This window comes from Cydia splendana, chromosome 11 (assembly GCF_910591565.1).
Source record: "Cydia splendana chromosome 11, ilCydSple1.2, whole genome shotgun sequence".
Taxonomy (NCBI): Eukaryota; Metazoa; Arthropoda; class Insecta; order Lepidoptera; family Tortricidae; genus Cydia; species Cydia splendana.
In genome coordinates this window covers 10,955,011-10,979,881 of record NC_085970.1, presented here as the reverse complement: position 1 = coordinate 10,979,881, position 24,871 = coordinate 10,955,011, and the positions used below count along the sequence as shown (strand labels likewise).

The window sequence follows — 24,871 nt, the reverse complement described above, 5'->3', positions numbered from 1 at the left end:
TCACATTTTTTCTGAAACCCTAAGCTCGCTTGCGATCGATTGCGCTGCGATTGCTCGCCTGCAGGCGATATGCTATGCGAATATCCGGCCATGTAATTCGATTTCGTTTTACGATCGACACTATAGTTAATTACCTACCGGCTCCTAGTTTTGAATATATGACTACATGCCATTCCCCGTAATTATAAAGTTACATACTTGTAGATTAATCTTCAATGGGCCACGGCCCACGTGTAAAGATTGTTTTGCACCATGAAACAAAAACAAATGTTAGTTAAAGTGAGAGTTGTCGTAATTATATTTACGTTTGTTTCGTAAGAATCACTATACATGTAGTTCTGAACCTTATTCTCATAAGTTTAATTTTATACTTGATTTTTAGGGTTCCGTACCCAAAGGGTAAAACGGGACCCTATTACTAAGACTTCGCTGTCCGTCCGTCCGTCCGTCCGTCCGTCCGTCCGTCCGTCCGTCTGTCACCAGGCTGTATCTCACGAACCGTGATAGCTAGACAGTTGAAATTTTCACAGATGATGTATTTCTGTTGCCGCTATAACAACAAATACTAAAAACAGAATAAAATAAAGATTTAAATGGGGCTCCCATACAACAAACGTGATTTTTGACCAAAGTTAAGCAACGTCGGGAGTGGTCAGTACTTGGATGGGTGACCGTTTTTTTTTTGCTTTTTTTTTGTTTTTGTTTTTTTGCATTATGGTACGGAACCCTTCGTGCGCGAGTCCGACTCGCACTTGCCCGGTTTTTTGTTTGATGATTGCCATGTAAGGAAATCAGGTAAAAACTAAAATCAAGAAAGCTTGTGGCTATCTGATACATTTATTTATTTAATCATTGTTATAAAGAAACGTACAACAGGAAGTTAAAGAGATAGGTATCGATAAAATTACTAAATATCCATCTAAGGGTCTGTGCCCAGCAGTGGGAGAGCTTTTACTATCTCGCATTGCAAAGCACTCGGAATGATAGGATTGATAGGTATATTATATAAAATAAACACATACAATCCATATATCTACTTATTTACATTTAATGCAACATTGTAGTTGGTTCCTACCCCTATAAGTCAAATGTAGGTTACATTACAATTAAATACCCTAGTGTATATCTTCGTATAAATATCAACTGCAATACCTACTCGTACTTTACCTCCATTTTAGTTGGTAATATTTATTCCTTTTTAATTAATATTTAGAACCACAGTCCAAAATAATCTAGCAGTGCTAAATAATCTAGCATTATTTTTTTATACAAGGCAACCCCACATTTTCAAAATTATGCGTCATATTGTGCGTCAAACTAGCAAGTCTCCTTTACGACTTTATAGTGTTACCGCTTTATCATTTTGACAACTGCCTATTCCGTTTCACAACGTTACTAAGTAATCATATCTACAAAAATTAACCCAATTCATTCTTTATTAATAGCCCGCAGTGTGGCTAACTGTGACATAACAGTTTTATTTCCAGGAAACGATACAACAGGGCAATTAATCTAGTCACAACCGCATTATGTTTATTGTGGTTAATTTACTTCGCTGTTTATTGTTTGAAGCAGCTGGCCGAATTGAGTTCATGCCAACTTTCATTGTTTCTTTAAGATCAATCAGTCAATACATACTGGTCATTTATAATCGTGTTTTCATAGGTGAATAGATTCCACCACAATGTTAATGATGAAAGAGATACACGGAAATATTATTACGGCGTAATTTTTCGCTATTGTTGTCGTGCTTGGTATTTGAGAATACCTACACCTATAATTGCTATAATGCCTACGTATTTTTGCCTTTTATTTCGTCGGTCATGACAGGTGATTAAATAATGTTTAAAATTATTTACCTTCAATGTGTGTGGAATAAGTTGTCACTTAAACGTTTTTAAATTCACAAGTCGATTAAGTTAGGTAATCGAATGGCAAACCTGAGGGCCTACCGCGAAGCACGTTCGACGTGTTGCCTCTCTGTCGCACTTGTAAATTCGTACGTAAGTGTGACAGGGAGGCAACACGTCGAACGTAGTTCGCGATAGGCCCCCTGAGTGACATGCACGCATTAGCTGTCCTTAATGTCCATGCAAATCCGGCCAGTATGCACCGAGACACGTGTTACGGGTACTTATCATGCAGATTGTGTACTCTCAAGGACTTCACCTATATAACTAAGGACTTTGATTTTAAAGCAAAACGCAAACATAATATATGTGTAATTTCATAAAATTTTGATCGACTATACCCTGTTTCTTGTTGCGCTAATTAGATATCTAGTTTTTGTTTAACGATCAAAATATTTTCATACAAACATAGTGTAATTAATACTGTATTTCAAAAAAAAATTGTGGGCTTAAATTTCGATCACCTAGTATTATTGTTATTACATTTAATGTTTTAAACGTAAATTATTACCATTGCAAACCATTTTAAACAATCGGCCCGTAGGATAGTTGTCTAGTTATCTAGTTTAAATATTTGTAATTTGTACACGAGTTTAAATAGGTATATGAACATGTACACGGTAATGGGTAGATAGGAGTGTCTGAAATATTACAATGCATTCACGTATGAATTTGTACGTACCGTTAAAATTGATACTAACGATTTTGTACACACAATATATATGTGCTAACTTCAGTTATTTCTTCTTATGCAGCTTTATTATTAGGTGTATTAGATGGTATTAGAGCCCTTACACACTATTACAGTGTGTAAGAGCACTTAAGTACCTTACGGAAAGTGCAAGTTAATTTAGTTTTTAGGACTTGGTTGATCTCTGTCAAATAGTTTTTTTTATGACCGGCTTAGACGCCTATCTTTAATCAATGTTTCTTTCCGTAGATGTGATTTTAATTGGCATGTGCAATACATAGTACTCCTATCCAACAATGCTTATATGCGTAAGTAGGTATAATACCTGTAGCTTTATTCAAATTATAGAACCGGTAAGGTAAATCATATGAATAATTATTATAATTTGCATTATAAAACTGTGCCAATTGTAATTTAAATATAAACAAATTACGCAAATACATAACACAGTGCACAGTGAGTACAATGACTAACAAACGACACGTGAAAGACCACGTGAGCATTACTTTTATCTACAACTTCCTCGATTAATGTGTTGTAATATAATACCTATTTTATAACAATTATAAATTATAACGTAACGTAATACAGGTTGCTTTTTAGTCACCTGCAATAATTTACGGGGTGAATACCTATACATATAGGGCATACTGAGCAACTTTTACTAGGAGATCAACCCCAACATCGCGAAAAAAATACCATAACATACAACATTTTTTCGCGATTTCGGGGTTGGTCCCATACCTAGTAAAAATTGCTGAGTATGACTAGGTATAATACATATATTCATCCTGTAAATTATTGCAGGTGACTAAATTTACACACTGGAAAACACACAACGAAGGAAAAATATATTACAAATATGCACAGAAAAAGTAAAAAGCATGATTTTTGCTCCCGTCTCTCCCAGCCAAACCTGTTTTGGGCCAGCAAATACCCTTTCACCTTAATTTCTTCTCGTGGGTCAACGAAATAGAACAAATACTTCGTCTAACAAGTATCAAGAAACGCCTACAGGCGTAAGCAAACAGGCAAAAGCAAATTAACACTCGCTTTCGTCGATTGTTTCGATTTCGAGCAACGTTGATTCGTTTTATTAGCTACGCCCAATGGTCGAAGGTCGTTCACAGACGCGGCGTGGAAATATTTTTGCCCAGTGCTCTTGTGACACAAATATCACAACACAACGCAGACATGTGCGTTTAATTGAGAAGAAGTATTTATTTAGTTTGCTAATACTTTTTAATTTACGGGCGTTAAAACATATCATGACAGCGTAATGTAGTAATGTCAAACAGATTTGAAGCTTGGAATATAATGTGCTGGATTGTAGACAATATCAGATAAATATAAAAAAACTGTAAATTGAAAATCAATATAGTTGAAACAAATCTTGTACTTATCAAAACAAATTATCTCTTCGTTTGCGACACGAAAGACCAGGCTTCACACACATTATTGATGCGATTATGTTTAAAGTTAAATAATATGTGATCTTCCGATTAAATACAAATAAAAATGAATACTTCGCTACATTTTATCAATTTGATCCCAAAGTTCGACCGCATTAGCAATTGAAAAGATTATTTTGTTAATTAGGAGGTGATATGAGACTTATCTGTATTATTTGTGTGTACAAGTTTCACAAACAATGTGGGCTCGGTTGCTGCTGAGCAATTATAAACTAGAATAAACACAAAAGGAAATAAAAACTGATTAGACTATTCTAATTAAATTGTTATTCGGCCGATGCCGAGCATGAATTAAAATGATTATCTTAAGAAGGCCACCTTTAAATGCTTTGATTTCTTTATTATTATCACGTCCATCGCTCATCTAGATTTCGTCTTGTTATGAATATCTGTATTAAGTATCAGTTTTTTTTATACCTAGAATATTTTTATGAGTTAACAATGTCAGAAAGTCAATTTTACACTAATCAACCCAGCCGAGTATTGTCAATTCTTATCAACCAATTAAAACAAAACAGACTCAGTTATCTGGATCCATTGTACCTATTCACTATGTCTACCAACACATTTAGCTCTAACAGCGAAAATAAGGTTATTCGTTGACAATCAATTAATTAGTCGGGTGTAAGCGGAACCAAGGCTCGTTATAAAACCACAAACTTATAAATCATAGTAGGTACATAACCGGTAATATACGTAGTAAACACTAATAACGTAACCGGTTAGGTAATAATAAGGTAAACAGAGCTGCAGAAAGTTCAATGATTCACGGCTGACCTCAGTCCTATTTTACGCTAAACCGCATTGTTTTTTTTTCTATAAATTTTTGTGCCTAATATAAAAGAGGATTGAGGTTACTAAATATAATAAATAAAGTTCAATTACCTTTTCTCCGTCCAAAAGGTCCGCAAAATGCATTTCCATTTCCAATTATATTGTCATTAATGTATTTTATCAGTTTCCCAGCATCCTCCGTCTTCTGCTGGGAGCTGATCCATCTCGCAGGCAAATCCTCCTGCATCGATTCAGATTTTCCTTTTGTACCTCTAGATTTCTTCAAAACACTTGTCATAACTGTCACATCACACAACTAGTGAATGAAAATACACATGTATTTAACGGATGAACACTTTGTTTACACAATTATGATAAGTACCACTGGGCAATGTGCCGATGAACGACTTCGTTCATAAATACGCGCGCGTCGCGTACGTCCGTCCTCGGCTCGAGTGGCGGGACGAATGAGACCAGTGTTGCCAGGGCTCTGAAACCATAAGTTACGTTTCGTTTCCCTAAAAGTCACGTTTTTGCTGCTCAAGTCACATTTTTATATTATTGTATTGTATGGGTAGGTAAATGTATGGGTAGGTAGTAATGGGTAGGTAGGTAAACAGGGCGTTTACTTAAAGATGAAAATGTTCAATAAACTGCCATTGGAAATAACTAACCTGCCAATACATAGTTTTAGAAATAAAATATCTAATTATTTCAGGAAGCGTGCCTTCTACTCTGTGACCGAATATTTAAACTGTAATATTGACATGAATAACTTTGCATAATGTTAAATAAGCTATTGAAGGGAAATTTTATAATTATTTTGATTGACAACAATTGCTTTTATATTAATTTCTATTTATTGTAATGTATTGTACTTAATTTAAGTATTCGATTGCCTGTAACGTCTGTAACGACATACCATGTAATGCACATATTACTTTATGGTGAATAAATGAAAATGAAAAAAATTAAAATGAAATCGATTTTGTTAGAAGAAATTCAGAAAATAATATATTTAAAAAAAAATCTACTAACCTTTTATGATTTTTCCTCAAAAGGAAAAAACGGAACCGTTATAGGATCACTCGTGCGACTGTCTGTTTGTCTGTCCGTCTGTCACAGCCTATTTTCACGGAAACTACTGGACCAATTAAGTTGAAATTTGGTACAAATTGATGGAAATTAGTGACCCAAAGACGGACATGTAAGTCATGTAACGTAAACAAATGAATTTTAAGCATGGGGGCTACTCTTGGGGGGGTCAATGAGAAAGTTAAAAAAATCAGATTTTCAATAACCCAAGCAAATTAGAAAAATCTGCGGAAATATTTCGTGTAGTTTTGAAAATTGGTACAGTTGTGGTGTCCAGATAAACATACTAAAAGTCCTCGAGGGTAGGGGGTGTTGTGCTGAGGGTGCAGGGAGGGTTAAAGGTACCTTTTTTCTTATTTTTGCTCATATCTCGAATATATGTACTTACAAATAGCATTATAATTACTTCGGACAAAAGTTTTATCATACAATTTCCTACAAATTTGGTTATGTTTATTTTTACTCTACGATCAATACTTTAGGAGCTTCAGGCTGTTAAAGTTAAATTAGAGATAAAAAATAGACGATTTAAGAAAACGTCGTTTTTATCGTAATTGTTCATCATAAATAAAAATGATAGTTTGGAGTAAGCAAGCTAAGTGACCTGCTGATAAAATATAAAAAAAAAACCGGCTTAGAGCATGTCGGGCCATGCTCAGTGTAGGGTTCCGTAGTTACCCGTCTGTCAAAATAGACTATTCGCAAAAACTCAAAAACAGCTATACCGATTAGGTTCGCTATATTTTTCCTTGAAAGTCTTTACTAAGCTATGTTTTTATGATTTTTTTTTTCATATTTTTTGAACCCATGGTTCAAAAGTTAGGGGAACTAAAGGGGAAAACACAACTTTTTTTCTTTCAGATCGATTAGTTCCGAAAATATTAAGTTGATCAAAAAATGGTTCTTGAAGACCCGTATTCGTTTAAAAGACCTATCTAACGACATCCCACACTATAGGGTGGAAGCGAAAAAAAATTTCATCCCCACTTTAATGTAGGGCAGCCACCATAAAAAAATATTTTTTTCTAGTTTCTATTATTAAATTTGGCATAAATATATAAATTTGTTACACTGACAAAGTCGTAAGATATAAACTAGAAAAATATTTTTTTAGGGTGACCCCTACATTAAGTGGGGATGATTTTTTTTTTCGCTTTAACCCTATAGTGTGGGATGTCTTGGATAGGTCTTTTAAAATGAATAAGAGTCTTTAAGGACCATTTTTGATCAACTTAATATTTTCGGAAATAATCGATCTGAAAGAAAAAAAGTTGTGTTTTCCACTTTAGTTCCCCTAGCATTTTAACCATGGGTCCAAAAAATATTTAAAAAATCGTGAAAGTAAAACTTAGTAAAGACTTTCAAGGAAAAATAGAGCGAACCTAATCGGTTTAGCAGTTTTTGAGTTTTTGCAAATAGTCTATTTTGACGGACGGGTAACCACGGAACCCTACACTGAGCATTGCCCGACATGCACTTGGCCGGTTTTTTTAAATATTATATCAGCAGGTCGCTTAGGTTGCTTATCCTAAACTATTTTTTTTTATTTATGATGAACAATTACGAAAAAACGACGTTTTCTTAAACCGTCTATTTTTATCTGTTATTTAACTTTAACAGCCTGTAGCTCCTAAAGTATTGATCGCAGAGTAAAAATAAACATAACCAAATTTGTAGAAAATTTTGTGATAAAACTTTTGTCCGAAGTAATTATAATGCTATTCGTACAGATATTCGAGATATGAGGCCAAAAGAAATGAATCATACACTTAAAAAAACCGGGCAAGTGCGAGTCGGACTCGCGCACGAAGGGCTCCGTACCATAATGCAAAAAAAAAAAAAAAAAAACAAAAAAAAAGCAAAAAAAAAAATAACGGTCACCCATAAAAATCACGTTTGTTGTATGGGAGCCCCATTTAAATCTTTATTTTATTCTGTTTTTAGTATTTGTTGTTATAGCGGCAACAGAAATACATCATCTGTGAAAATTTCAACTGTCTAGCTATCACGGTTCGTGAGATACAGCCTGGTGACAGACGGACGGACAAACGGACAGCGAAGTCTTAGTAATAGGGTCCCGTTTTACCCTTTGGGTACGGAACCCTAAAAATAACTACTACTATCAAACTAAATGACACCGTCATGTCAAGGTAACAAGTCTCATCTTGCCACGACTATTATAATAAACATGTGATGGTGGATGTAAAGCCTCCCCCACACTCGTGCGCGAATCACGGCGCGAAGCCGCGAACGCGAGTGTGGAGTCGATTTTCGCAGACAACGAAATCGACTCCACACTCGCATTCGCGGCTTCGCCCGCGATTCACGCGCATAGTCTGGAGGGGGCTTAACGTCAAGGTGTCAGTGCAAGTGTCAACTTGGGTGCGTTCACCGCGTTCCTAACTAATACAAATTGCAGAACTAAACTTGTCCAAAATTCGACTAGCTTAAAAAGTCACAAAAATTGCCTCAAGATCGTAAGTCACGCACATGTCACACGAGAAGGCGAAAAGTCACGAAAAATGTGACTTTTGTGACCATCTGGCAACACTGCATAATGAGACCTTGTTTGTACAATCGTATTACGTAGCGTAGCGCGTGTAATTGTGCTATACTCAGTTATGTGGTGCTGCTAGGGCAACGCAAACAATCCGCGCCGCGCCGGCCATGCGCCGGCGAACCAGTGTTGCTATTACCTTCAAAAGCATTTCGTGAAAAGTGAATTTGAAATCCCAAATGTCATTTTTAGAAGTTTAAATTTAATATAAACTGTAAATACATATTGCTTCCTTTTCAAACCATTTTATCAAGTAAAATTGTAATAAATTTGACAGTTTGATATATCATGTCTCATGTCATTTAGTTATCCTTGCAGCACCACTCACTCACTCAGTACTCAAGTAGTTTGTATACCGAGAGGCGTATTCCGATTGTAAAAATATAATACCAACGTCAAACTAATCTTAGTACATCCCTCTCGCACTAATCCATTAGCAAGCAGGATAAGAATAATTAAATTACCTATTGTAAGTATATAATATCTTTATATTACATTAAACTGAAAACCGTAATTAGATTCCAAAAAAAGTAAGATGTTGCCACTGCAATAATTTGTTTGTAAAATTGTAAATTCCATTTTATAAATAAACACGCTAAGATAATTTATTTATTAGTAATTTTACTCCTACGATTTAAAAAAAGTACTTTTATTTAGGTACTTATTTTTAGATAAATACGAGACGCGCTAGAAAAAAAGTGGCAACATTGTCTTACTTTTATTGGAATCTAATTATGATTTTCAGTTTAGACTAACTTATTTTCCTAATTTAAAATAATAGAGCATGTCGGGCCATGCTCAGTGTAGGGTTTCGTAGTTACCATTCTGTCAAAATAGGCCAAACGGGGGCTATTAGCAACGACAACGAACTATTCCGTCGCTGGCTATTAGTAAATATCATAAGGGAGTAGGTACCTTTGTAGCGCTTTGTACTTACGTATTTTTACTAAGAAAAGAAGATTTTTTGCAATAACTAAAAACGACTAAACCGATTATGTTCGCTATAGTTTTCATTGAAAGTATTTATTAAGCACTTGTTTCACGATTTTTTTCATATTTTTTGGACCCGTGGTTCAAAAGTTAGAGGGGGGGGGACATATTTTTTTTCTTTCAGAGCGTATATTTCCGAAAATATTAACTAGGTATATCAAAAAATGGTTTTAAAAGACCCTTCTTCGTTTCGAAAGACCTATCCAACGATATCCCACACTATTGACACAGCAAAAAATAAATTTCAAAAAAAATCTTTTAGTATGTAAAAATTTTGTAGACTTTTTGTTTTACCGTTCTGTGCAATGCATGATTTATGTATCCGTGCCAAATTGCAGCTTTCTAGCACTAACGATCACGGAGCAAAGCCTCGGACAGACAGACAGACAGACAGACAGACAGACAGACAGACAGACAGACAGACAGACAGACAGACAGACAGACAGACAGACAGACAGACAGACAGACAGACAGACAGACAGACAGACATGGCGATACTATGTATAAGGGTCTCTAGGTGACTACGAAACCCTAAAAAGCTGGCCATTGACAAAACGACAATAAAACAAGAAAAGTCCATGACAACGTCACTGTTTGTTCGTTACGCGCCTCGTACTGGTATTCAGTCGTCATTACTATTTTTTATATCTTTTGTATATTGTAATAATTATTGAAACCCTTCTCTTCGTTCTACATTTCATATGTAAGTATTATCGTTTATTTTAAATAATTGCGCCAACATGCTACCTAGGTACATACGAAGTTGGTAAGGATAATTTTCCCTTACCTATACTTATTATTTGTATCTCCTTGGATATCACGGGCCTATAATCCCGGCTTTTTGATAGGCTTGCGTGGGGACACAGATCCAACACGTAGAGGCCCCTTGGAGAGCTTTTATGTCATGTAGAACGCCTGCTGGAACCCGTTCACAGGTGCTACAATAGACACCCATGAACCGGTCTCAGCAGGCATTGGGACTATTGTAGAAAAAGAGAACAGCATACCGGTCTATGGATTGAAGTTTGGGTGGACTATGAGACTGGGTTATTACAAAGACGTACGGACACCTGCCATAACAATGTTCACACAGTATTATTATTTATTATTTATTATTATTATTATAAAAAGCTATTTGCCAACCTGTCTATTTAGACACTACTTACATATTTATGTAGTTATCTTATACCTTTAAACGAGCAATTCTTGTATACTCTTGTATTGTATATTAATTAATAATTTATATAGGTATATTATCGGGGAACTCGGAAACGGCTCTAACGATTTCGATGAAATGGTATATGGGGGTTTTCGGAGCCGAAAAATCGATCTAGCTAGGTCTTATCTCTGGGAAAACGCGTATGTTTGAGTTTTATATGATTTCTGAGCAAAGCTCGGTCTCCGAGATATTAATAATTAATGTATCCCATGATGATGGCAAATAAGCAAGCCTTTGTAGTCACGGGCATGCCATCCGGATTCCGGATACTACCTATTATACTTCGTTTTTTTAGCCTTAGAAAAACTTATGAATTTATTACAATGTGTCCGATTATTTAAATTTATATACCTAACATACCCATCTCTTTACCTTTACGTATTACAGAAGGTTTTCAACTTCACGAAGTCAACAAAGAACCAGTCATTCATACAATATAGACCAATCATCATTAATCAGCCAAAATGATGAAAATGCAAATAGCCAATGAGCAGGACCGGAAGGAGGCCCAGAACAGAGAGAGACGGCGGCAGTGCGAGCTAGAGAGAAGATCGAGGATTTTTAATGCTAGGAACAGGAAAATTGGGGTAAGTTTAGGGAAATGTATTTGTTTCTTTATCATTCTAAAATATAAATTATGTATGCTACTATGCTAGTTACTGTACAATTACCTGCAATAATATATTACACAACGAAGGCCGCAAAAATATCTGACACGATCGTATCTGTAGAGCCATAAGAGCGTGTCACATATTTTTGCAGCCTTCGAAGAGAAAAATATTATTGCAGGTGACTGTACAGAGTCTACAACTATATTCCTAAAGTTGTGTTCCTGATAGCTGTCAGGGACCTTCATTGGCCCCTATATCTGCCACTTATTTGCAACCATCCCAGGGATCGGATAACGGGTTTTTTTTTATGGGAACGAAACCGGTATTTTTTCGTTCTTTGTTAATTATTTCATTTCTAATTGGGCAAATCTAATAATACGAATTCGTTACCTAAAAACACAACTGAGTCCTACATTTGGAGTATAAAATAATTCGAAATATGTGGTTATTCCGAAGTTTTTGCAAGAAACCGGTTCCGATCCCTGAACCATCCGTAGCTACCGCGAAAACCGAAATTCGCAAATTGCGGGATCTTTCTCTTTTACTCAATGAAGGCGAATTAGAGTGACAGTGAAAAATGCCCGCAATTTGCGAACTTAGATTTTCGCGGTTATAGCCCTGACGCGCGGACGTCACTTACCGCCAGGGGAAACGCAAGATTGTTAAGAGCCTACCAACGTGCACACTAGCGCCACTGCTAAATAATCGTGATTATTTAAATTTAACGACATGTATTTAAAAAAAAGGGGGCCGCTACGTACTGTATTTTGTATTTAAGTACCTATCTATGCGTGCAAAGTTAAAACGGCCGTTTTTGTTTTGAGTTCATAGATCGACGAATCCAGCAACATAAAAACTAGTTTGATGTATTCAAGAGGTAGGTACTTAAATACAAAATACAGTACGTACTTAGGTACTCGTATAGTGACATAAAATAATAGAAAATAAATGAGGGCGCCAGTTTCTACGTAACTGTCACATTTTTGAAGTAAAATGCTTATACATGGCAACAATTTAGTATGGGCATTTTTGAGTTCCATTTTATTTAATTTCTACTATTTTATGTCGCACTATAGGCGGCAATGAATCAAAGATCGCGTGTATTTATTGCAAGGTCTGAGGAGCCCTTAACTGATAGATTTAAGCAAAGAGTAGTATGTATAATATAGTTGGTCAAGCAGATCTTGTCAGTAGAAAAAGGCGGCAAATTTGAAAAATGTAGGCGCGAAGGGATATCGTCTGATACAAAATTTGAATTTCACGCCTTTTCCTACTGACAAGATTTGCTTGACCATCTATAATATAGGACAAAGAGAAGCCTCTCATGGAACTTTTTGCATCAATTTTGAAGCGCCATCTGTAATTCTTAACCAGAAACATCAAGGTCAATATCAGGGGAGAAGGGGCATAAATAGCGTCTAAGTACCTATGTTGCGAACGTAAAAAACTTCGACTTTGAAGAAAGGCTTCAGGATATTTATTAATACACGAAAACAGATTAGGGTACTTTTAACTTGACTGTTGATGTAAATAAAGTACTTACCTATCATACATGGCTGGAATAACACACAATTGACCACGAAACACAATTGAACGCAGCACAACTTGTAAATCTACCCGCCCTGTTTTTTTCTGAATTTTCTGATAATAAAGTTCTCAGCAACTGTGATGGCGTATGAAAACTTTGTTTCTTTTAACATTGTAAAACTGAAAGTATTTTATTTATCTGAATTATGTCGTAGTACAGACTATAAATACGGTGTTATAATATTTTGAGTTTTATTCGACAAAGTTGTTTTTTTGTGACAATTGCCTCCATGGCAACGCCATAAATAATCTGTTCTATCAGATGTTTATATGTTTGTTTCATGCCCTGGATACAAGACTTTTAAGACGTTCAGACGAAATAAAGTGAAGCCATATTAACAAAAAAAGTTTAGCGTTAAGTAATATAGATGGCGCTATTTTTTACTTACATCCATGCTTTGTATACGGCTGTCCCTCCCCTGGACGTAAGTCACCACCATAGAGATAATAATAAACTGTATCTGTGCTAACCTGAAACATTTCCTGTCAAATGTCAAATACTTATATTGTGTTTATTTTATTTTATTTTTATCTTGCTAATTATTCCAAAATGGTAAATTTAAAAACGATATTATAAAAGTGTAAACCAAGCACTTTCATTTGATACTAAAAACTCGACCATGTTTCTTGCAAATAAAATGACCAAAATAGCAAGACCTTTCACAAACAGCTTTTTGGCCTTGTAAGCTCTTCTAGCTCAATAACCCCCTGATCGGGCCTGCTCATAATTTAATGACTAAAATATAATGCCCTCGACTACACGTTTACCTAATTTCATTTCAATTAGAACAAATTTACTTAAGTTATTGAGTATCAAACTATCTTCTGACAGTGCAGCTTAAAAACATCGAAATGCCGGGACGTGCCCCTAGACAGCCGCGTGTTCAAAGTCGAATGTAAGAACTTCGCTTCGCTTCGCTCGCTCGTTCGATCACGATTATTTAGCAGTGGCGCTAGTGTGCACGTTGATGGGCTCTTAACTCTTATCGGTGTATATGGGGCATTATCTATGAAAAGGGACCTTATTGTCGATGGCGCTTACGCGTGGCGCGGCATTGTATTTATATCGGAGCATCGTTAATGATGGCGTAAGCGCCATCGACAATAAGGTCCCTTTTCATAGATAACGTCTCATATATAATCTTCATAACCCCTACGTATCACCAGGTGGACCTTCCATTCCTGGAGCGTCAGGTGGCGGAGAAGCGAGCTGAACGCGATGAACAGCATCGACGTGACCTCGCGTTTGCTGCGCAGATGATCAAGGACAGTAATCTGGCTAAGGTGCTGGAGGCTAGAGAACAGGAGGTACCTTTGACTTACGAGTAACTATTATATACCTACTCCATACCAGGCGTGGCTCACTCCGTGATTTCTTCGCGTCGATACAAGTACATGCGGCCCACGCCAATTTTGGTGTCTAGCAGTATTGGTTGCCGCGGACTGCTACGGAACGGACGCCTGCTCGCGCTTGCGCCGCCTTGCGGTCATATCTGTCGTAAAAGACGCGTTTTGCCACCTTAGAGCGTTATTTCATATCTATCGATATCGTGTTTTAATTTATCGCCACTCGTTTCGAATTTCCTCTTTTCCGCACTTGTATCGTAAATAACTATTTCACATCACCTATTCGAAAAAGGGCTTTTTCTTCCCCGCTAGGAGGGATCAAAGTGGCATTTTTCTTCCCAGCTAGGAGGGCTGTTCTAGGACTCATTTTCTTTTTTCATTTTTACATAATTTTTAGCTTTTTTATTATTTTCCTCTTAGTTGATGTGAAAAGCAGTATGTGTCACACGGTATCAAAATTATTTCGTCTTGGGCGTTAACACTTGAATCCCTCATTACGCTCAGGGTTCTACTTTAGATCTAGATTTAGATTTATTGATAAGCTGCGTGTCCACTAGAGGCAAACTCAGGTCGAGCAGCCTCAACTTTAAGCAAACAGCCTCAGTTTGAGGCTGCTCGCTCTGAGGCAAAGGCTCGAGGCACGGTGTGATCAGCTCGAGGCGAATCGCCTCAGCTTGATCTGCAACGTGTGCAGTTTAAAGCCATAACGCGTCGATCGTCTCCATCAAATGCACGGCTCGGACTGAGGCTCCTTTGAGCACGGTAAAAAAACCGACAAAATATGGCTCGGCTCGCGGCCACGAATTTGCTTCGTGTCGCGGCGAGCCTCAGGTTGAGCAAGCGTCTCCACTTGCGCGGCCTCGGGGCGAGGCAGCCGCTCGACCCGAGGCTGCCTCTAATGGATACGCGGCTTTAGAATGCATCGCTTCATTCAGGATTCAATGTACGCCCTTGACGGAAATATATCATTTTGATCCCTTGTAACACAAACTACTACTGACTGATAGGTGCATTTTCCAGGAGCGCCGGCGCATCGGCACAGAGATCGACAACTACCGGACGTTGTACCAGCGGCCGCAGGACCGGCGCGAGTTCGACCTCAACGACCCCGACGTACTCAAGAAGCAGTTACCACCAAGGGCCAGTGACGTCATCGGCCTGTCCAGTGCGCAGAAGTCAGTATAACACTTACAAGTTTGCCCCAACTTATTAAAAACGATTCAGATCGATATTTACGCAAGTTGCATATTCAGCGCAATGTCATCAACCCCGGAATGTTCACGATTTTGCGAGAGTTTCTGATTTTTCATGCCAAGTGGTCAGCCAATTGTGGCCAAGTGGCCAGTGGTGGCCAATTAGCGTGGTCAGAGTAACATTTCCAGCGCGAAGCAGACTTTACAGGGTTAAAATACCTAAGGTTGGGTGGGATAAGAGAAACTATGAGGCAAGAGGAACATTTGTAAGGAAAATAGATACTTAAAGATATTAAAAACTAAATTAAATGATAATACTAAAAGTAAAGCTTTGCATATACATAAATACTTTCGTAGAAGACCATTTCTCATACGGTTTAGTAGTAGTAGTAAAACACTTTATTGTACAAAAATCAAAACAAAACAGGAAAAATAAAATTCGTCATTAATACAAAGGCGCAAAAATAAAGTACCTACCTACCTATGATTCTCTGTTTCTATGTTTCTCTGACCCCACCTGACCTTATCTAAATTTACAGTTAGTTTTAGTTTCCTAACTTACACAGATTCGAGGGTGAAGATCTGGAGTACGAAGAGCGCAAGAAGATCATGGCCGTGCAGAAGAACTCGTGGCTTGAGCAGCAGGTGCAGGAGCGGAAGGCAGCTGAGGAGGAGCGCAAGGCGGCGGAGGCTGCGTACATGGTGAGGTTTTATATAACGTGTCATGATTATGATCTTATACAAGATCATGGCCGTGCAGAACTCGTGGCTTGAGCAGCAGGTGCAGGAGAGGAAGGCTGCTCAGGAGGAGCGCACAGCGGCGGAGGCTGCGTACATGGTGAGGTTTATAATGTCTTTTTAATAACCACTTGTCATGAATGTCTGAATGATCATGAATACCATGATTTTACATATTTATATATGCAAAATCATATAAAAATATGTGAGGCATACTCTTGCACAGCGACCTTGTTAGAAAATTTGAGTTTCGCGCCTTTTTAACAAGTTAGGTCGACCTGTATGTAACTATGTAATGGAATCTAAGGTAACTAATTTAACCATCTTCCAAGGATCATAGCGTCATGAAAATTGGCAGCTGTATGTAGTTCTGATGACAATACAATAATATGATACTGTCGAACTGATCTGATGATGGAGACAGGAGGTGGCCATAGGAACTCTCGACCTGTATGGGCTGTAATGGAATCTAAGGTAACTAATTTAACCATCTTCCAAGGATAGTAGCGTCATGAAAATTGGCAGCTGTATGTAGTTCTGATGACAATACAATAATATGGTACTGTCGAACTGATCTGATGATGGAGACAGGAGGTGGCCATAGAAACTCTGTGATGAAACAACGCAACCTAATTGTGTTAGGGGTTTTTAGAATTCTCTCGATGAGTATTAGTTGTCTGTCGTAAGAAAAGTACAGTCAGCGATAAAAGCTTGTACCAAAAATGAAATTTATGCCAAAAACTTAGTCTACTGACAACTTGGGTGTGTGCCTGTGTTTCATCTTTCCATCCTTATCTATTTCTTCTCTAAACCCCTTTCTTTTTAGACTTGTTACTCTTGTTAGTATCTATTTATTACAGTATCGATACAGTATGCAGTTAGGAAGACCTAACTGGCGCAGTCAGGTAGATTCATACCTATTATCGCACCTATTTTTCAGTGCCAAGTTAGGTTGGTATTCCACCTGTCCTGTCCAATTTCTTGGTACAATGTGCATTGCGTCTCACTCTCACTAAGCAAAATGTGAGACGCACACATTGGAAAAAAAATATGACAGGTGGAATACAACCCTAGGAAAGACAATAATTTGGCCGTATTGTACAGATAAACGACGACGATTATAAAATAATCTAAACAATAATGAACTTTACGCAGATGGCAATAAAGGCGCGTGATGCTCGAGCAAGCGAGTTGGACAGACTGGAGGGCGAGTGCCGCTACCGACTGGGGCAGGCCAACCTGAGATACAACGAGGCTTTGGTAATACGTCGTTAACACTTTTCTATGTCGCTGCCCCTGCCGCTGCAACAATGTTGCCCCAAATATTCGCCATCACTGAGTTTTGACATGACTGTCTTACGTATAGAATAGAATAGAATAGTATTTATTCGTAAGCACAAACAATCGAGACAATACATAATAAAAAAGAAAACAGCACCATCTCAGCATGTTGCTGGTGGCTTCTAGCGCTGATCTTCCGATGAGCTTTGCTTTATCCTTCCTGCGGCCATCCAGGACCTTCGACCTCGTCAAAGTTATGGATGGTCACGGACTCGGTCGTTATACCCTAGACTTGTGGTTTGACGTGACAATTGTCTGTTTTTCTATAATAACTTTTTATGGTGTTGTCAAAAAATCGTAAGATTTGGGACAGATAGTCCTAGCTGAACAGATTCCCAAGATCCTTACTAATATTCATAGATTTTTGTTAGGACAGTAAGAAGTATCGTCGAAAAACAGACAATTATCATGTCCAACCACATGCTATGGCGTCGTTAACAGTGGAGACTTCGTTTCGTGTTTTAGGCGGCAGAGCGCAAGCAGCTGGAGCAAGTGCTTAAAGAGCAGGAAGATGCGGACAACACAGCGGAGATGTACAACAACTTGACCTCCGACATGCTCACCGAGAACCCAGATGTCGCCAAGAGCGCCCTTGGCAAGAACAGGTATGTCTAACGCAAGCAGCTAGAACAAGTCCTTAAAAAGCAGTAAGACGCGGATAACACAGCAGAGATGAACAACAACTTGACTTCCGACATGCTCACCGAGAACCCAGACGTCGCTAAGAGCGCCCTCGGCAAGAACAGGTATGTCTAACGCAAGCAGCTAGAACAAGTCCTTAAAGAGCAGTAAGACGCGGACAACACGGCAGAGATGTACAACAACTTGACCTCCGACATGCTCACCGAGAACCCAGATGTCGCTAAGTGCGCCCTCGGCAAGAACAGGTATGTCTAACGCAAGCAGCTAGAACGAGTCCTTAAAGAGCAGTAAGACGCGGACAACACAGCGGAGATGTACAACAACTTGACCTCCGACATGCTCACCGAGATCCCAGATGTCGCGAAGAGCGCCCTCGGCAAGAACAGGTATGTCTAACGCAAGCAGCTAGAACAAGTCCTTAAAGAGCAGTAAGACGCGGACAACACAGCGGAGATGTACAACAACTTGACCTCCGACATGCTCACCGAGAACCCAGATGTCGCGAAGAGCGCCCTCGGCAAGAACAGGTATGTCTAACGCAAGCAGCTAGAACAAGTCCTTAAAGAGCAGTAAGACGCGGACAACACAGCGGAGATGTACAACAACTTGACCTCCGACATGCTCACCGAGAACCCAGACGTCGCTAAGAGCGCCCTCGGCAAGAACAGGTATGTCCAACGCAAGCAGCTAGAGTAAGTGTTGAAGGAGCAGGAAGATGCAGACAACACAGCGGAGATGTACAACTTGACTTCCGACATGCTCACCGAGAACCCAGATGTCGCGAAGAGCGCCCTCGGCAAGAACAGGTATGTCTAACGCAAGCAGCTAGAACAAGTCCTTAAAGAGCAGTAAGACGCGGACAACACAGCGGAGATGTACAACAACTTGACCTCCGACATGCTCACCGAGAACCCAGATGTCGCGAAGAGCGCCCTCGGCAAGAACAGGTATGTCTAACGCAAGCAGCTAGAACAAGTCCTTAAAGAGCAGTAAGACGCGGACAACACAGCGGAGATGTACAACAACTTGACCTCCGACATGCTCACCGAGAACCCAGACGTCGCTAAGAGCGCCCTCGGCAAGAACAGGTATGTCCAACGCAAGCAGCTAGAGTAAGTGTTGAAGGAGCAGGAAGATGCAGACAACACAGCGGAGATGTACAACTTGACTTCCGACATGCTCACCGAGAACCCAGATGTCGCGAAGAGCGCCCTCGGCAAGAACAGGTATGTCTAACGCAAGCAGCTAGAACAAGTCCTTAAAGAGCAGTAAGACGCGGACAACACAGCGGAGATGTACAACAACTTGACCTCCGACATGCTCACCGAGAACCCAGATGTCGCGAAGAGCGCCCTCGGCAAGAACAGGTATGTCTAACGCAAGCAGCTAGAACAAGTCCTTAAAGAGCAGTAAGACGCGGACAACACAGCGGAGATGTACAACAACTTGACCTCCGACATGCTCACCGAGAACCCAGACGTCGCTAAGAGCGCCCTCGGCAAGAACAGGTATGTCCAACGCAAGCAGCTAGAGTAAGTGTTGAAGGAGCAGGAAGATGCAGACAACACAGCGGAGATGTACAACTTGACTTCCGACATGCTCACCGAGAACCCAGATGTCGCTAAGAGCGCCCTTGGCAAGAACAGGTATGTCCAACGCAAGCAGCTAGAACAAGTCCTCAAAGAGCAGTAAGACGCGGACAACACAGCAGAGATGTACAACAACTTGACCTCCGACATGCTCACCGAGAACCCAGATGTCGCTAAGAGCGCCCTCGGCAAGAACAGGTATGTCTAACCCTTTTCCAGGCGGCTTAGCACGGTCGCGTTTTTATCCCTTGTCACCATGCCTGTCACGTTCTAACAAGTACGTAAGTGCGAAAGGGACGCGCATAGTGATAGACGATAAAAATGGAACCGTGCTGCGCCCACAGGCCGCACCAATCTACAAGGTTTTTCCAAAAAATCCAAATATATTCCAATTAATCCAGCTTAAATGATGAATTTGAAGGCAAGTCAAATTTCCCGAAAGTGCAATCTAATTTCAACCTTAAATCGGAATGCTAAAGCTGAAATTCTTTTGGCACGTATGTGGTCGATATATTGTCGTACTATGCCTGGAAAAGGGTTAACGCATCAGCTAGAAACCACATCGTAGTAAATATCACAACATATAGTAAACTATTTATCTAAATACGTATACATAGTAAGCTTTTAAAAGCAGTCAACTATTTTTGTAGCAAGTTCACCACTTTTGCCTTTAAGGTTTAAGCACTTTAAGCAACCAACCATTGGTGAGGCGTTGACAATAGGGTACCCTATTGCGATGTATAAACCTAACTTTATTTTCAAAGTTATATATACCTAAATCGTTTTTTTTCTAGGGCCATTGGTTTCATGTACAAGGGCATGAACCAAGAGGAGCTGAAGAAATTTTACGCGGCACAGAAAGAACAGATGGCCGCTGCAAAGGTAAATTTTCCCATTTTTATTATAACCAAGAGCTAAACACGGTGGGAAGAAGTTGACAACTCGAGACACAAAATTGAAGAAATTTGAACCTTATGTAATTCTATTTTAAGTTCAAATTTCTTCAATTTTATATCTCGAGTTATCAACCTCTTCCCGTCGTGTACCTAATGTCCCCTAACCGCCAAGCGGCGACTGACGTGCATATTTCACATGCATATGGTTTGTAGGCTAAGCGCGAAGCTGATGACAAGATGGAAGCGGAGTGGCAGGCGCTCGCCAAGTCCATACAAAACCAAGTGGCGACGCAGGACATCCTGGACCAGAGGAAACGCAGGTATGGTGATACCTCCCGAATTCCTATATCTACATGCCCTACATGGTAGTAAGACCTTCGTCCAAACCTCATTGAGACTTGTAAGAACACAGTTCATTGATATTTTAACGTGTAATTTAAATAAACTTAGACCATGATAAGTGTTATTTATACGTCATAATTTCATAGAAGTTCAATTGACGTTTAAAATAACACTTGCACTGTGTGTGTTGTCTAAATCGTTGCAGACTTATCTTTTGGTCTAACTCTACTATTATGTATGTACTAAGAAGTACCTATTTAATTTTCGATACTCTATGACATTCTGAGTGAAGTGAAATATTAATTATACAACTATTAAGACAACTATAATGTTCATTATGGAACACTTTTACCTCCTCGTAGGTACGACACAGAATTCATGTAACTCTGTAACTAAACCTCAATTTCAGTAAATGGGTCTACAAATGTTTCGTTTACAATATAGTATTCCACTTCGAAAACGATTTTGATATTGTATTGTAGAACTAACAATATTTTATTCCACTTCGAAAACTATTTTGAACAGTCCCTATAAAGGAAGGACGCTATAGTGTAAATAACATTATTTGCGGTATTTGACACATTATGACTGACGTATATAGAGATGTAACTAACGCAAATCGATTGTCACAGCAAGCGATTACGATTGGATGGCACGTAGACTGAGGTATCGAATTGTGACGTATAATGAATTTTTATTTGAGATTTAAATAAAGCTAGAATTATATTGTTTTCCCGCAAGCTACCGGTCGGTCGGTGTATTTAATACACCGACCGAGTAGGTCGCACCCATTGTCAAAATTGAAACTAACTGGGGATCTATTTTAAAGTTTATTTATGTTATTTCTGTGTCAAATTTGTTGTCTGTTAAGTGACGATAAATATATCCATATTTACAGTTAATTATCCACCTTTTCCTTATTTTTATTAAAAGAAAAATGAAAAATTCATATCGATTTACTTAGACGACTACCGATTCATAACGGTGGTGTCCGGCCAACCCTAAAATTAAAAAAAAAAGACGTAGAACGTAAACGTTCGCAGTGCAGTTGTTTTCCTTTGTGATTTCGATGTGCAAAACATTTTACGTAGTATTGCTGTTGTGAGTGACAGACGTCAAATACCGCAAATAATGTTATGTACACTATAAGCACAAAAAATGTCGTACATTTCCTATCTCCATCGCACGCGCATAATTATATTGTATTCCCGCTCGCACAGTGGCATTGACCTTAGAGAATATAACCAACGGAGTGGTCATTAACAGGCATTCCCCTCTGTCGAAAATAGGCGGCCAATGGTCAACGACATGTCAACCACATGTATGGACTGACGTTTATCTGACATGTTTACTTTACGTATACATTTGATGTGGCCCTCCCCCGCAAAAAACGGAAGACTATTTTGTACCGAAAATTATAGACATGGCGTCTCCGTTGGTTATATCCTCTAAGGCATTGACCGCCGGCGCATCAGCAATATAATTACGCGAGTGCGACACAGATAGCGTCCTTCACGTTCTTGCTTTAGTGTGTTTCTGAGGCACGACAGTGACCCCGCCAAGTCTATAAATTCCCCTTTCTTCCCAGGGAAATTGCCCGTCAGCTAATGGAGGAAAACCAACTGTTGGCCATGGCCCAGAAGGAAAAGGAGAAATACTTCCGCGAGGTGGTCTACAACAACACGCCCACCGATCTCTACTACTCGCAGTTCAATACTACCACTAGATAAAATGTGTCGATTCGGTGTATTTCCATTTGTCCCCTTCCCACGTGACCGCCGCCATACATGAAGCGGGGATTGATGGAAAATATTTATATGAAAGCACCTATTCCCACCTGTGTAAATACACCATCGATTCAGTTTCGACAGTGCCAGGCGTGGCTCACTCCGCGATTTCGTCGCTTTGCTACAGGTAGCTAAAAGTACATCCGTTCCACACCAATTTTGGTGGCTAGCCATAAGCCGCGCGTGGCGCTGTCGCCACCTAGCGGCCATATCTGTCCTGATCGTAACAGACGCGTGTTGTTAGAGAGTGAGTCTTCTGTACCTAGTACTATTATTTATTCTGTGACAGTGCATTAAACCAACACCTAGGATAGTTCCCACTTCAGATTATTGGAACGCATTTCTGTTACGAGGTCACAAGGACGAACATTTTCAATCCTAGCACTTTATACTTTGAGATTTGTTATTATGCTTCTATAGAAAACTTAGGTAGGTACTCATACATTTTCCATAGAAATGAATGAAGGATTTTTTTGGAAAAGCAAACAACAGTGCCCTTATGTTTTTTCGCAAAACCAACCTACAGCTTGGCAAAAAAGAGTAGAAATTAAAAAGTGGCAACACTGTAGTGTCGTCCCGTTTTCCTATATAAATTGGTTTGAAAGGGACGACACTACAGTGTTGCCACTATTTAATTTCTACTCTTTTTTGCCAAGCTGTATATTTGGCTAATAGTCTAAGAGCTAGCCACGGAAATAGGTATGCAATTTATAGAGTAACGAAATCCCTCTAGTTAGTATGCCATACTATCATTATTAATCAATCCGGGCGCCTGGCAGCTGTCTAGCGGTGGGTGTGGGAGTGGATGGGCAACAAAGTAAAATCAATTGAAGGTGTGCAATTTATAGAGCTCTGTGTTTGGTGTGATATAATAGCTAATTATTTATTTAATTCAAATATAACAATGCCAGGCGTTTTATTTGGGGGAAAAGTAGTGCCAGGTGATAAAAATACACAATCACTTGTGCGCCTGCAGGAAGTACTCACAATTGCTTTACGCATAGATTGTGAGTCAGGTGCAATTTGCTCGTGATCTTATCTTCCTCTATATCACACCAAACACAGAGCTCTATAAATTGCACACCTTCAATTGATTTTACAACCACTTTGTTGCCCATCCACTCCCACACCCACCGCTAGACAGCTGCCAGGCGCCCGGATTAATTAATAATGATAGTATGGCATACTAACTAGAGGGATTTCGTTACTCTATAAATTGCATACCTATTTCCGTGGCTAGCTCTCCGGCTATAAACACAGGACGCTTCCCACAAGGAATTTCGTACATCGACCCACTAGTTCCTATCTCTATTGAACGCGCATAATTATCATTTGACAATTAATTGTTTACCATATATGAATTGCTTACGCTTCAACATATCTGATGGCAAGGAATTAGACCGGCTCCCTGCCGCCACCGGCTCACTGAGTAGCTACGGACCTCCCATATTATGAATTATGTCGCTGTCCCGCTCACAGGGTTATTGTCCACCGTCATCATGGGCGGGACAGCAATATAATTACGCGCGTGTGATAGAGATAGGAACAGGGGCCTTACCATGATGTCCTTATTGCGATTCTGTCTAGGACCTAAACTGATATGCGACTTATATAGCTCCGCCCTTTACCAATTCAGTTTAGGTCCTAAACAGAATCGCAATAAGGACATCATGGTAAGGCCCCAGGTGGTTCAATGTACGAAATTCCTCGTGGTAATCGTCCTTTCTTTATTAATACTGCAAATCTGAATGCCACAGATTTTTTTTTTTTCAAAAAGTTACTTTTATTGTGTAGTTTTGGATGAAAATGTGTTTCTATAAAAAAATTAATATGGAATACAATGTGTATGAGCTACCGACTTAAACCATCTAAGTATAATGTTTTTCAAACTCGAAGGGTAGGATGACGCCTGTAATTTCAATACACTTTGCGAGATTTGGCATTTTAGGTTATAAATTAGGTATATGGAGATGACAGGTGACATCCTACCCTTTTGAGTTTGAAAAATATATATATACCTAATTTAGGTTATTTGTTTATTTTGCTAGCATATATTTTATTTCACATTGTTAATTAGTTACTAAATATTT

General features: G+C 39.0%; 3 protein-coding genes across 7 annotated transcripts in view; 1 reads left to right on the top strand and 2 right to left on the bottom strand.

Annotated features, from left to right (window-relative positions):
• Positions 1-5,316, bottom strand: part of LOC134794875 (uncharacterized) — a 114,706-nt gene extending 109,390 nt beyond the window's left edge. For all 5 annotated transcript variants that reach the window (XM_063766691.1, XM_063766692.1, XM_063766693.1 and 2 more), the window contains exon 1: positions 4,959-5,316. In XM_063766691.1, coding sequence (XP_063622761.1) covers positions 4,959-5,145 — 187 coding nt within the window. In that variant the 5' untranslated portion in view covers positions 5,146-5,316. The remainder of the gene's footprint in view (positions 1-4,958) is intronic.
• Positions 1-24,871, bottom strand: part of LOC134794886 (ankyrin repeat and LEM domain-containing protein 2) — a 203,447-nt gene that overhangs the window by 54,128 nt on the left and 124,448 nt on the right. The window lies entirely within an intron of this gene.
• On the top strand, positions 10,044-22,761 carry LOC134795046 (RIB43A-like with coiled-coils protein 2). The gene is made up of 10 exons (XM_063766892.1): positions 10,044-10,196; positions 11,096-11,295; positions 14,074-14,214; positions 15,274-15,428; positions 16,013-16,148; positions 17,340-17,444; positions 17,991-18,130; positions 20,551-20,638; positions 20,866-20,972; positions 22,583-22,761. The coding sequence occupies exons 2-10, from the start codon at positions 11,173-11,175 to the stop codon at positions 22,722-22,724; spliced, it is 1,137 nt and encodes a 378-aa protein (XP_063622962.1). The 5' UTR covers positions 10,044-10,196; positions 11,096-11,172; the 3' UTR covers positions 22,725-22,761.